The sequence below is a fragment of the Onychostoma macrolepis genome, chromosome 20 (assembly GCF_012432095.1).
Source record: "Onychostoma macrolepis isolate SWU-2019 chromosome 20, ASM1243209v1, whole genome shotgun sequence".
Taxonomy (NCBI): Eukaryota; Metazoa; Chordata; class Actinopteri; order Cypriniformes; family Cyprinidae; genus Onychostoma; species Onychostoma macrolepis.
The window spans coordinates 2,552,239-2,567,845 of record NC_081174.1 but is presented as its reverse complement, the minus strand read 5'-3'; the positions used below and the strand labels follow the sequence as shown (position 1 = coordinate 2,567,845).

Here is a 15,607-nt window from a genome sequence, read left to right as displayed (position 1 = left end):
GAGGTAACTGCATTGTAACATGTCATTTTAATGACAATTAAATCAGCATAAAATGTATTTTTCTTTAGTTTTTGGGTAAATACGGCCCAGACATATTCTTGACAGATCTGATTCATCCATATACTAATGTAAAATCATTTAAAACACTCAAAATTATTTTGCAAGTTGTTTCAAATAACAAAGAACTATTAGAAAGCTTTATCTAAACAAATGAAGAGTTCAGATGCAAAAGCCTCTAAGTGCCATCTCAAAGTTTTCTTCTAAAATTAGCATTTTTCTCAGGCTCCTATGTCTATGTTCAGTTATTTCACTTTAGTGGCAATGAAAAGAACCTATATACATTGGCATTAATGTGAAATTACTGAACCTAAACAGATCATTTTAGAAGAAAATTTCAGATGGCACTTAGAATCTTTTGCATCTGAACCCTTCAAATACTACATTTTTACTGCAAGTTTTGTGCATTAAGACAGTATGTATTTGTAAACTGACTTTAATCTATAAAATAAAAACATTAGAAGAAGACTCGTTGTTTCTTATCTGTCCTTCAAATCAATGTCAAACCTTCGTTTGCCTACGTTACCCTTGGACAACCACGAAGCAGCACAACACAAACACTGTTTCTATAGATTAGGTAACAAGCTAAACTGGAAGACGGCATAAGCATTGTATTAACAGGCAATCTTTAGGGCACACAGGCGAGTTTCAGGCGAGTGTGAGTGTGTGTGTGTGTGTGTGTGTTAGTGCCGCATGAGGCCTAGCGCATGTGTGTCATTTCCGGATCCGCCAGCAGAGCGCGCTGCTGCCCGCAGTTCATCCGCGGCGCTGGAAACTTTCAAGCCCCTGTTCAACAATGAAATCTAAAAGAAATGCACGCAATATTGTCACATATTGCAACATTTTGTCAGCGCATCGCGTGTTTTGATTCATTTAAACATGGTTTCGCACGAAACACCAGAGTCAGAGTGTAATAACTGTCGCATATATGCACACGAAACGATTTTCGCAGCTGTAGTTGGTATTTATAGGTATTTATTATGTTATATAATTAAACAAAGTTGATTTTCGCAACAATTATTTGAAATCTCCGTGCAAATGCTTTACTTTTCTATGTGAAGTGCAATTTTTCGGCATCTATTAGAATTTCATTTTTTTTAAAATAACGATTTAGATACAATTTGAAGACGACGATGAATGCTGATAAAATGAAATGCATGTTAATTTTCCACCTTGAGTTTTACAGCGCCGGGGTTTTCTGTTAAACGCGTTTGTTTCAAGGTTTGTGTGCTATTTCTTGCGTGCAGCTCTATTGTATTAAATAGTTTCCACTGAATGAGGTGAAATGATTCAGCTCGACGCCGACAGTGCAGTATTATTTTCCCCTAAATATCGACGACGATGAGCTGTGATGACATATTTCAGACGGCACAGGATCAGATATTAAAACACTTTTCTTTAATGTGTTTTAAAGGCAGTTTCTCAAAATGGCGGAGCAGGAATTATATTCACTATATAATTGAAAGACACGGGCCTGGCGAATCGCGACATTATTGCTGATCAATGACATTTAAAGTGAATGATTGAGCTGATCGCAGAGCTGATCGAGACGTGTTTTGTTCGGCACGATCAGTTCCTGCCGTCTCCAGCACACAGGAGCGAATGCACTACTGCTTTCCATTATTCTACACAGACTCATAAATACATGCTTTATTCCTGCCATCAGCCGCACATGTACACTTTGATCCTTTCTATCGACTGCGTCTATTTGGAGTGTCATTCATTAGCGTTATTCTTTATTTCATACTCTCTTCCTGCTGCTCATATTATTGATGACACGTCCAGGCGTTTTCTACTTTAAATCTAACTTTCATTCTTATTCCTTCGCATTAAACCTCCCGCGAAAGTCTGAGACGGCGCGTAAAGGTTTATTACAGAGTATAAAATGCTAGGCGAGCAGTTTATTCTAGCGTGCGATTGTTTTAATTTGTCTGTTTCTTACCCAAATTCTCCCACGAGTACTGAGAAATTGGCCAGGCGGACTCCAGTGCGCATGCGCAGTGCAGCCGTCGCGCTTCACACTCGCCCATCATGACAATATCGAAAGTTTTGCGCTGAAACAATTCCGACGGATCTCGACGGTCGCACCGACCCGACTGCCTCCTCAGAACCCGTCCTGCGGCTCTCTCGCCGAGCGGCGACGGGGTCCGGTGGCGTAAAACATCGCCATTGCTGTTTTGTTGCTAAAAATAAATTCCTGCGTGCGACCCAGCCTTCCAAAATGTACAGAAACGTCTCAGTAAATACGAGCGATCAAACTCTCGTGTTGTTATAGCCCAGAGACGGAGAAATGCGATGCAAACAGACGCTGTGAAGGCTAAAGCCGGTGCTCTAGTCTCGGATATCTGTGAACTACTGAACTAAACAACACTGTACTGATCCTCAACTACTAAACAACACCGAACTGTGCTGTACAGAGCTACACAATAACCCCATACTACACACAAATGTTACACACTATAAACTATATTGAGCTGTGCATATTAACACCAAAAGAAATCGTATTAAGCTGTTTAGAGCAACGCTAGATACTACTAAACTAAAATATACTGAATTATAGTCTACAATGAATGGGTTTCTGTAAACCTTCATCTCTTGAAAGTGTGTATTGCTTGTGTGAATGAATGCACATATAAATACCTCACTTTTATTTCCTGACAAGGCTCACAACAAATAAATGATGCTGACGAAGTAGAATAATAGGATACAACACTAAATGATCAAATAAACTGGGCATATAGGTTACCCAACCAAGCAGAGCTGGATTTATTTATTTATTATGCCATTTGTGCCAGTTAGGACTGCTATTTATTAGTGCACTCCTCTTAGGCTTTAGCTGTTTACACTGTATCTAATCATACTAGAACTCTATTTATTTGTCATGTAATCCATTCAGACTAAAGATGTAAATATTTTGGCTAATTTATTAAAATGACTGTGATCATGTAATCAGGGCAGTCAGGAGTTGCATGCCTGCAGTAGCTGGTTTTGTTTGGCTTAGTTTTAATGTGACCACTTGCAATGGCTCAGTGTCACACTAACATAAAGAATTTATGTTGCAAATTGAGTTCAAAGGCCAAATAGATGAACTTTCAAGGCAGAGGTGACGTTTTAATTACAGCCCTTGTCACACTGTATACATTTCTGCAATCCCATGTTATCTGGTTTCAGGTTTAGCGCTGGACCGGTCTGCAGTTAGTGCACCTCTACATATTAAATACTTATATTAAATGTCTTGTGCTGGTCTTGTAGGATCATAGAAGATCACTATTATCACTGACATTTGAAGCAGGTCAACTAATCTTTTAATATTTCTTAATGTATAAGCAACTTTGTTCTTTTTTCTTACCCTTCGCTCTTAAAGGAATAGTTCTCCAAAACAAAATAAAACAAAAAAATAAGTTGCTGCAGTACTCACTTTCAGGCCACCGAGATTAGGATGAGTGTGTTTCTTCATCAGGTTTGTAGAAATGTGTCTCTGCATCAGTGTCTCAGCAATGGATGCTCTGCAGTGAATGGGTGCCGTCAGAATGAGAGTCCAAACAGCTGATAAAAACATCACAATAATCCACACCACTCCAGTCCATCAGTTAACATCTGGAGAAGACAAAAGCTCAAACTAATCCAGCATTGAGTTGTTTTTAACAAAAATATGAGTCTATAATCCATAATAATGCTTTCTCCAGTGAAAGAAAGTGCATCTGCTGTTGTCTCTCGCATCAAAATCCAGCCACATATTAGTTTAGAGCTGTTTTGTCTTGTAAACGCTGCTTGATCTGCAGATTTCTCTCCTGATTCACACCAGAACACTTTTTCACTGGAGGAAGCATTATTATGGACTTGTATTTTAGCCGGAAGCAAAGGTTTGAAGTTAAAGACATCTTAATGATTGATTTGTTTCTTTACAAGATGTTAACTGATGGACTGGAGTGCTGTGTATTATTGTGATGTTTTTATCAGCTGTTTGGACTCTCATTCTGACGGCACCCATTCACTGCAGAGCATCCATTGCTGAGACGCTGATGCAGAGACACTTCTACAAACCTGATGAAGAAACACACTCATCCTGATCTGGGATGATCTGAGGATGAGCACATTTTCAGCTAATTTCCATTTTTGGGTGAGCTGCTCCTTTAAAGGATCTTTATTGGCCTTAATGGTTCCATGAAGAACCTTTAACATCCATGACACCTTTCCATTGCACACAAGGTTCTTTATAGTGGAAAAGGCTTCTTCAGGTTATTAAAATGTTCTTCACACTAAAATTATAAAAGGTTCTTTTAAGAACTGTTCACTGAAAGGTTCTTTGGGGAATCAAAAGTGCATTCTGTGGCATCCCTTTTAAAGGGGATTCAATTTTTAAGAGAAGAAGCTCCAGGCTTATGAAGTATGTTTAATCAGAGCGTCAGTGAGGACCAGCTTGCAGTCAGCGTCACATTCATCCTAAAGGTGTTCAGGTCAGGGCTTTGTGCAGATCAGTCAAGTTCCTCTGCACAAAACTCAAGAAATGATCTCTACATGGACTCTCTTTGCTCACTTAACTGGTGGCAAAGTTGGGAAAATGCAGAATCTCAAAGTATGTGTGTAGCACTGAGAAGGTTCTTCACTGCTTTATTCATTACAAGGGAGTGGCCATAAGTAAGTGAGCGTAGGGATGAATGGAAAATAGCTACATTTGGTAGAATTGGTTTGAGTGGATGTTACCATTTTTGCCGTAAGAATTTCCCGGTAACACTTTAGTATAGGGGCCAATTCTCATGATTAACTAATTGCTCATTTGCATGCCTATTATTAACATATGTGCTGTTTATTAATACTTATAAAGCACATATTTTGCATGACCATAATCTATATCCCTAATCCTACCCAATACTAAATTTAACAACTACCCTAATAACTATTAATAAGCAAATTAGGGGTCTATTGAGGCAAAAGCCGTAGTTAATGGTTTGTTAATAGTGAGAATTGGACCTTAAAATAAAGTGTGACTGAATTTCCTTTATTTAAACAAATAACTCTTTAAATTTCAACACAAGCACGTTAATTTTTTCAAAAATGATCCAAAAGTTGCTTCCTAACAGGTAGGCCTTATTTTAAACAAGTAGGCCCAAATAGTTTTAGCCATGCGCAGTGTTAATCTGAAATCTGCACCAAATGTGCTCGTAAATTAGCAGCGCTGTAGAACAGAAACAAACCAATGTCCTTACAGCCAACTGTGCTAGCTAATGTGATGCTAATGTGAGGTATTCTAGTACAGCCTTACTTAACGAGGAGTATTTTTAGTGTGTGTGGGTAATTAGTTAGCCCAGACTTGGAGGTGGGCTTTATCCTGCCCAGATTTACGGAAGCGTTTTACAGTGTTGCTAATCTTATTAAGAGCAGCCATGACAGATGCACAGATTCAGTCCTATGCTACCTGCGAGAGCGCCGATCAGAGAATCGCTGGCCATTCATGTTGTTGGACTACTGCTGCCGGTGCTGTGGGACCACGCTGATCAAACGCCATGGCCAACTGCCCATCAACAGCAAGCTGCATGACACCTGGGTAAAGTCTGATCATCTACGCAGCAGGTCCCATCCTGAGGGATCTACTGTGTCCCTGCAGCGTATAACAGCAGCCATATTTCTATAGGCCTTACTTTCCGACAGCTTTTAATGTAAATCTGTTATGTTATGTTAAATATGTTTGCTCTGATTCAATTTTACTGTGTTTCCTTTTATGTTTTTTATATACTGTGTTTTGTTGTACAGCACTTTGGCGCAACTCTGTTGCTTTTAAATGTGCTATAGAAATACATTTTGACTTGACTAAATCTGAAGATTTTCTGCAAAGATTTCTATAGTAACAGAGTGACTGAAAAACAGGCACCATGTACAGGAATAGTTCAGGCCTCTGCAACAATAGAGCATGTTAAATTAATAATACCATCAACACGACAGCACTGAGTGTGGTTGTGTTTGTCGTCAGGCTGTTCTTCAGAATCTGTTGATGTGTATGGTGTGCTTCTACTCTCTCTACTATATTGTGGTCAGTCTCTGCATCGGCATTCTCAGGTGAGATTTTCCACGTTGAGCAGCACTACTTCCTCTCTCTCTGTCTTCATTTCTCTGTGCGTCTGCCTCTTATGTGGTGATGTGTCTACTGACTTCCTGTAGTACAGAAACAAAATAGTCTATGTCAGTATTTCTCAACACTTGTAATATTAGTCCAATGGACTGTCATATGCAAATCACTGCTGCTGTTCTTTATATGCATTGCATTCACAAAACTGTCAGTTTCATGTGCAACCTATGAACAGTTTATCATGTTGGGCCTGAGCAGTTTTTTTTTTTTTTTTTAACGGTTAGTGTGTGATTTTGTCATTTTTAGTCATTTTTGTATACTTTTTATTATTTTTATTTCTGTTTCTGTTATTGTATTACATCAAATTAAACTAAATGAAAACTAGAAATGTTGACTTGGCAAGTAGCTGAAATATATATTAGTGCTGTCAAACGATTAATCGCATCCAAAATAAAAGTACTGTGTATATTTATTATGTATATATAAATGCACACACGCATGTATATATTTAAGAAAAAAAAGTTATGTTTATATTTTAAATATATTTATATGTAATATAAATTATATCAATATAAATATATATATACATATACATATATATTTTAAATATATACTGTATGTGTATGTATTTATATATACATAATAAATATACACAGTACACACATATATAGCATGCAAACAAAAACTTTTATTTTGGATGCGATTAATCGTTTGACAGCACTAATATATATGTATTTTTAAAATGAGTTGACACTAATTTTATTTCAAATAATGAAAATGTTTTTTAATGGTTTTAATTTTAGTTTCAGTTTTAGTTTTAGTTAACTATAATAACCCTGGTTGGGTTACTAGTAGATGTAAAATGTAAAATCTGGATCCTAAATTTTGCCATCTTCACAAAAATTACCATAAGCATAAATCATAAGCATGATATTCACTGTAGAAGAGCAGGATCAGTTTGTGTTGACTTTCATAAGCCATGTGGTCTTCAGCCTGATCTCACGAGAAAATGTAACTGTTTTATGAGGTGCAATTTTATATGAATTCATACTATGTCATTTGCATGAAAACATATGATTTTTAAATTTTTTTAAAGGTATGCATAAAGCTCCACCCCTAAACCTAACTCTCAGTGATGCTTAAGCAAATCATATGAAAACATACATATGGGATTATATGAATGAATGCAAATTAGCCACAAATTCACTAAAATGTAAAATAGTTAGCAATTGCTGTAATTGCTTTATTTTTAATAAACTTTATTGCAGTCATAAAAACTATTAACATGATAGCAGCATCACATTATTGATTTGAAGAACTAAACGCAGAAATAATTCAAGCTGTTTGGACATTTATTTGTTGTTATCAGGGTGGAAGAGGTGGACAGCTTGTTAGCGCCTTTTGACTACACAACTCAACCGTCATGGCAAAGTCCCAAATATTTAGGTAAGCTGGCTTCAAATGTAAAGTATATACTTTGTGTTGTGTAAAGCTTTAGTCATCTAAATACTGGCTCAAGACTGTCACTTAGAGTCATACAAGCTTTGCATTATGTCTTCTTATTTCACCATTGTGGGCTGATTATAGGTCGGTGATTATAGATTGTTGATGTCTAGAGCAGGGTTGCAGACAGATGATATAATGCAGATTTATGTTTACAATGTGGCACAATTCAATGATGCTAAAGCACACATAGTGTACATTAACAGCTATTGAAACTGGAAGTTATTTAAGACAGAAAGTGGCTGTTGGTAAAAGAGGGTTACACTCAATAACAACCAATAAATGGCAAATTATGGGTCTAGTCATATGGATGTGCAGTTGAGTGGTTGAATAAGTTTTGATGTTACTAATCATGTGCATAGTTAGATGTGTTAGATTGTGCTGTTGTGTGTTGTGCAGTGAGCGTGATCTCCACGGAGGTGACGTATGTGCTGGGTGGTCTGATATTCGCGTGGATCGTGGAGGAGTGGGTTTGGGACTACGCCATCACGGTCACACTGCTGCACGTCGCTCTGACCGGAGCAGGTGAGAACATCCACATACAGTACATGGTGAAGACTTGAGATTAAACATATGTGACCCTGGACCATAAAACCAGTCTTAAGTGTCAATTTTTCCGAAATTTAGATTTATACATCATCTGAAAGCTGAATAAATAAGCTTCCCATCGATGTATTGTTTGTTAGGATCTGACAATATTTGGCTGAGATACAACTATTGTTGAAAATCTGGAATCTGAGGGTGCAAAAAAATCAAAACATTGAGAAAATCACCTTTAAAGTTGTCCAAATGAAGTTCTTAGCAATGCATATTACTAATCAAAAATTATGTTTTGATATATTTATGGTAAGAAATTTACAAAATATCTTCATGGAACATGATCTTTACTTAATATCCTAATGATTTTTGGCATAAAATAAAAATGGATCATTTTGACCCATACAATGTATTTTTGGTTATTGCTACAAATATACCCCAGCGACTTAAGACTGGTTTTGTGATCCAGGGTCACATATTTGGTCAAATTAGTTTGATCAATTAACCTGAACGCCTGATAAAGGAACATTATGAGTGCAAATCAAAAAATTGTGTCATGCTTTCAACAAGCACAGAAAAAAATCATCTCTCGTCCCACAGTTTGTGAAAGACAAGCAAAAATAATCATGTTTATGAAATGTCCTTGCAATGGAAGACTGTGGACCAATTTACTTATAATAGAGTTGCATATGGGTCATTCTGGGATTCGGTAACATTTCAACTTGGAGTATAAATCTTTTTCAACTACATACGATTCATATTCTAAATACCCCACATCATTAGGCACATATCACACCTCCAAAATCATATTTTCCCATCGCAGGCATTAAAGACCTTTTATTATTTTTATTTTTTTCTTCTTCAGATTTAGACACTTTTTTTTTTCTCAACCCTGTAATGGAAAAAATGGGATTGGTTTAAAAAGGATTTTACACAGAACTTGTTATAAAACAAAAATCGACCTACTGCTCATGTGTGTCTGATAACAATCTAATGATAACAAATGTAACATTTATCATAATTTTCATATTTTTATAGGACTGAAGCTAAAAATACACAAATTGTGTGTCTATGTTCTCTTTATTTTTGTAAAGAAAAAAATCAATTATTTAGAAGTTTAACTAAAACCACAGTTTTATTGTTTTAGTCCTTAACATGTCAGATGGTAATCAGCAAGAAATGCTTTCATTCTTAATGGTCTTCTCTAAAACATCAGAAGGGACACATTGCATTCAATTTAAATTTTTGGTTTTGTTTCTCTCTAATATTGTCTCCTTCTATCTGGGTCAATATATCTGCATGGCCAACACTATCTTTCTGCTGCAAATGTGGGTGCAATTTCTGATGTATCATGCTTGTCAAAGCTTAAGTGGACATATTACATCAAAAATTCTATTTAATACAAAAATATGAGTTGTCAATTTTGGTAAGTATATATATATATATATATATATATATATATATAAATTACAATTATTAATTATTATAAATTATGTAAATAACTCAACCCTGTCACAAGTTTACAACCCCGTACATGTATTTGTGACAGGGTTGTGGTTTTTCACTCAAAATGTCCCCTGCTCCTCATGAAGCTAGAAGAGTAGATCATATATGGCAGCAATAACATAAGTACATTGTATATACTTATGGATTAAAGGGGTGGTTTACTGCGATTTGACTTTTTTCATTTTAAATAGTGTGTAATGTTGCTGTTGGTGCATGAACAGTATCTGCAAAGTTGCAGCGCTGAAAGTTCAATGTAAGCGGAGATATCGTCTTTTAAAAATCAGGAAGTTTAATGCCTACAAAAACGACTCATATGGGACTACAACGAGATACTTCCCGGGTTGCATACGTAAAAAACCCATAAATTTGCATCAACCCCTCCCTCTGGAATATGCCAAAGAGGGGGCAAGGCCATGTTCTGCAGCTTTGTAGAAGAGGAAGAGTTATAGTGGAGAGTTGTAGCCGTGCCGTCGAAACGGTGTTATTTTCACACAGCTGTCAGGTCTTCTGTGTTCGGGCTTCCTACGGATGCTGTAGTTCGTCAACAATGGTTAAAATTTATGTTTGATTATGTTCCTGACAATTACAATCCTAGTTTAGCTCTCTGTGCTGCGCATTTTACGGAAGACAGCTTCCAGAATCTACACGAGTTCACACAGAAACTATTACTAAAACATGGAGCGGTTCCAGCTTTAAAACCAGAGGCAGCAGTTGTTGGGCCACGGCCTGTAAGTAAGATTTAATAATTTTAAATGTATTTGCATGTATAATTTCAGACGTAATGTTTTAGTTTTATCAAGGACGTAAACAAATGCCAACGCTGGCTTTAGTAGCCAGTTAGTTAAATGCTATTTCGTGTGTCTATGACAAACGTGTACAAACATTTTGGACCCGAATTTGTAATTATGTACTAATTTTGTAAATGTATTTTCCATGTATACTTTATGACGTAATTTTTCGATTTGATCAAGACCGTAAACACAAGCCAACGCTGTTTGGTTATAGTAGCCAGTTAGTTCGATGCTATTTTGTGTGTATAAGACAAACGCTCACGAACTTCAAAAATGATATGTAATCACAACAGCAAACTTCCATTCAGAAACGCTTTGTAAGAGCCGTGCTTGCAGAAGTTCTGCTGGACTCTCTTCATTACCGCTTTCTGGGTCTGATTCTGGCTCAAACTGATACGGCAATATTGACACCATTATTTACATTTGACCGGAGCACATGCGACTGTCGCCCGTGAAGGTAATGGGCGTGAAGTTTCCGGACAATGTGCAGTATGCAGTTTAGCCAATCACAACACACCTGCCCAACTAACCAATCTGAGCCCATCGCCTGTTTCTGAGGGAGTGGTTTCAGAGAATCAGGAAGTCAACCGGTCGTTCAAATGACAGAGGAGAAAGCGGCTTACAATAAAGGTGAAATATATGAAAAATAAGGCGTTTTTTAACAAACGAAACACGAAGACATGTTATATTGCACCCCATAAACGCAATCAAGCAAAGGAAAAAAGCAGTAAACCACCCCTTTAAAATAAAATATTGAAAAATAATAATTTTCCATCTTAATTTTATGTGATGGGGTTGAGTTGTTAAGCTTAAGCTCCCGGACTATAATATGCCTCACAAATATGAATAAAAAGTATGATTCTACTCATTTTCTGCACCACTATTAAAGAGACCTGAATGATGTCATTTCTGGTAAAAAATGTCACATATGAGCACAGTCCAAATTATTATGGGCATAGAATGATTAGTGTGACGGGGTTGAGTTCAGACTGAGAGACATAGCTATCGTAACGGTCTCTGTGCTGTGCACACACAAAAGGCTCACGGCGAAGAAAGTTCAAGAGAATAATCCATTTAATATAATCCAACGATGAAGAAGTCCAACACACACACAGGGAAACATAGGCAATAAGCGACAAACTCGAACTCCAAGGACAGGAACTAAAACAGGGCAGATAATGAGGGGCAGACAGGTGAACACAATGAAGGTGATTAACTAATAATGAGAACAGGAACCAAACCAAATAAGGGCAAACAGGAACTCAACAGGAACATAAGTCTGTTTTTGTTTTTGTTTTAAGAAAAAAAGAAAGGAACACAAATAAATGCTTACACTATTGCCAAAAATCATAGAATCTATGCACATTTTGTTAATAATTTTCTAAGTAAAAACTTAGCGAAGTGCCTCATGGACATGATAAAATGCTTGGTTTAAGATAGATATAAGACATTATTTTATGCTAAAAATGATTTAAATTCAGTAATTATTGTTGTTCATTATAATGGGCATACCAAAGTTTTGTCAAAAGCTTCTAGCAATTCATTTTGGTGAACCACCACTTTAAAAACTCTTACCGAATCTCAGGAATGACCCATATAATAATGTGAGTTATATCATTTGAAAAGTGTCTAAATCAACTGCTTAGTGTCTTCTATATGGATGAACTTCTTCCATATTTGCGTCTTTATGTTCCTTTCTGGTGTCCTTGTGTGTATCATCCAAGTTACCACGTTTACTGGCTTTACTTGGTCACAACAGTCATTGAACAGCAGCTGAAGCGTTTGCACCAAACACAGGTCAGCTGACTGAAGGCTCAGGTGTGTTGAAATAATTCAATTCAAAAAAGAAGAAAAAGTCACCATTTTCTTTTAGTTCCTTTGACCTTAAAAATGTTTTTCCTTGGATTAAGAGCGAACATTTCCTGAACATCAATACGATACATAAACGTGACGTGTCTCTGTCATGCTGCAGTCATATAAGTAGGCTACATCAGAGTTTTGAGAGCCACAGACTCTATTGAATAACATCCATTAGTGGAAAAACATCTTCACCCACACAGCACCACTGACAGCCTCAGTCTACCGCAAAACATCAGCCAGTTTGTTTGGCTTTCGGCTCGTTTTGTGAATCTAGTTTACCGGTACTGCGCCGTTTGAGTGAATTAGATTAGTGGATGCACAGAATTATGTCATTTCTTTATCTGTGAACTAGAGTTGCTGTTCTGGAAAATGACATAATGCTTAGCAATAAAATATGTTTAACAAACGTGCTTAACGTACTTAAATTCTTTAAAAAGCTTGAAGTATTAGCTTCGTGTTATTGTGAGTCTGAAGTCAGGCGACAGAAAACATGGTGCTCATGGCGTGAGGTGCTAAAGAACAGCGTCTGCTGGACACGTGCATAAACTAACAATTAAAATATACTATAAATGAAATACAAGAACATGTCCTGTTTGAACATGTCCACCTTGGACAGATTAAATGGACTGCTGTGCTGTGATGGTCATAACAGGCAAAAATACAATGGCTTCTACAGACATATTTTTTTCTATTCAGTGCTTTATTTGCATGGCTTAATAATAATAATCTTTATTTGACCCTCTAACTCTATTCTATTTTATCTATTTGTTTTCTTTTATTAAAAAACACACACTTGGCCCTCTATCACTTGCACTCTTTATTCGTTTTCTAACTGCTTGTTTTTCTTAAAAAAAACTAAAAAAAAACTCTAACACTAGCTTTCTATATTCTTTTTTTATTCTATCTACTTGTTTTCTTTGTATGTGTACACACACACACACACACACACACACACACACACACACACACACATATATATATATAAACGTGTGCTGCGTTGGGCTAACTGAGACTTGTCATAGCACTTGCATTTTATTGCTCTTTTGTTGGTTATGATTGCTTCTATTGTCCTCATAAGTCGCTTTGGATAAAAGCATTGGCTAAATGGCTAAATGTAAATGTAATATAAATATAATAATGCAGGCAAATGTCTGAATGAATGATCGATAGATGATTGACTGGTGATTGATAGATGTGATTTATTGCAATTAATTTGATATAATTAATGTGTTTACAAAACTGTATCTATTGACGGTCCTAGATATTTTCATTGCATGTACCTATAATATTTGTATTGACGATATGCATGTGTTTGTGATAAATGTTTTGTAAAATAGTATATTTGAAAGTGCACAAGGGCTGTTTTTGAACCTGTTTTCACTGTGATTTTGGTTTCAGTTATGGCTGATTTTCCCTCGACAGAGCACTGGTGGATTGCTCTCGGTAGGTTCTCTCTTTTGGAAAAGTTTTGTCACTGAAACATTTGTCATTTTAGCCTCTGCCATACAGTTTAGCATCACATAAAACCAAGCATACAGAATATATAACCAAGAGAATTCACTGCTGAGTCGCTCCTCTTAAAGGTTATGGGTCATCAAATCTGGTAACTCGGGAAAATTTACAGTCTGAAGGGACGTTCATCCACAACTTCTAAGTCACTATCACATATCACTGATAATTCTGACAGCGTGTGAATGCACCGCTAGTGCCGCTCAGGCGTCTGTTGCTGAATTGCTTATAGGTCGGGGGTGTCCAGAAAAGAAATACACTTCTTAAGACTTCTAAAGAAATACATTTCCAAGAAGTTTGTAAACATGTTCCTAAGTGCAATTCTTGAAAAAATTATCTGTAAGTTCTCATTTATGTTCTAAAGAACATCTTATATTGTTTCTTAAGAAGAAAATATCTTTATCTGACTAAATGAAGTCCAGTTCTTGTTAAGAATTCACTATACGCAATGAAAAATACTTCAAGGCACACTGTTTTATAGTCACGACCACGGTTTTGAGTAGTTACTTTCAAAGAGCCTGACTCAAGATGCAGCGATCTGGGCAATCAAGACTCGTTTTTGTAGAGTTGTTGCTGAATTCTGAATTCTGAACTGAAGTCCACAGTGTTAGTAAATGTAGCTAGTGTTATGTTGTAGTACTTAATTACAACAATTAATTTGAACTCAATAAATTCACAAAATCATTCTTACCTTGACAAGTCTGAGGCTATCCTGACTTATTTATGACGATTTTAAAGAAGATTCCTTTCGTGTGTTGGGCCTCCAGGAGCAGCATTGGACACCCCTGTTAAAGGTCAAAGGGCAGGCATTAAAGTGAAACCAGGGCTCTCATCTTGTATCAAACACATGCTCAGTGCATCACAGACTGGTAATAATGTAATGCTGACGGTCTCTTGCAGGCTCTGGGTTATTGATGATGATCTTTGGTGGGCAGCTCCTGGCTTACAGACTCTTCAGAAGTAATTTTGTGCATCCGGCAGATCTGCAGAATTTCTGACCCGCTGTGGAACATGTACAGGGATGACTTTTCTCAGTTTTGTATTTCTTTTTCTTTTTCTTTTTTTTTACATACTTTTGTTATTCCTACACACTATTTTGTTGTGAAACTGTCTGCTCATGCTGATAAATAATAATTCCAGTAAACCGTGTTATTTTGGTGGCCTTTTGTGACATCCCATGCTGAAATCTCAATGGATTTTGACTCAGATGCAAATATTATTGTCAGTGCTTACATGCAAATTTACATTTGCTTCACTTACTGTATACAGCAATGTCTTATATATGTTAAATTATTATTTTTGGGTGTTTAAATCTGATGCACTCTGTATTATTTTGGCCGTCTGAGACAAATTTTGTGAATCCTAAAAGATCCTCCTGACGTAGGCCAAAATCTGTAGTCTTCGATTACTAGTTTGACATATTCACCGACAGCTGATTAGTGACTATTGCAATTGAATTTTACCTTCGATGAAGTTTTGAGCCGCAGTCCTGTAGTGTGACGGCCATCAAATCAAGAACCGTTAGGAGCTCAGAACCTGATTTTGTTGGAGAGACAACAAAAAAACACCACTTGCTCCTTAAGCCGTTATCAAAATGAATGCAAGAGATTGCTTTTGTTTGCCAGCCTTTGCAATTCATTGTATGAATGTGGCTCACCGTCTCTGAATGTGTCACAGATTCATGATAATAAACGCTGGAAAAGTCTTCTGGTGTGCCTGTTTTTAACAATCTTGACTGTCGTACAGTCTGACATTATACTGACAGTTGAGTACAGTGTGA

The 15,607-nt window shown here is 36.7% G+C and overlaps 1 protein-coding gene across 1 annotated transcript; it reads left to right on the top strand.

Moving 5' to 3' along the window:
* The first annotated feature begins 5,337 nt into the window (after nucleotides 1-5,337).
* tmem244 (transmembrane protein 244) lies at nucleotides 5,338-15,350 on the top strand. The gene is made up of 6 exons (XM_058755629.1): nucleotides 5,338-5,602; nucleotides 6,026-6,111; nucleotides 7,491-7,567; nucleotides 8,024-8,149; nucleotides 13,717-13,761; nucleotides 14,728-15,350. The coding sequence occupies exons 1-6, from the start codon at nucleotides 5,510-5,512 to the stop codon at nucleotides 14,823-14,825; spliced, it is 525 nt and encodes a 174-aa protein (XP_058611612.1). The 5' UTR covers nucleotides 5,338-5,509; the 3' UTR covers nucleotides 14,826-15,350.
* Nucleotides 15,351-15,607: the final 257 nt, after the last annotated feature.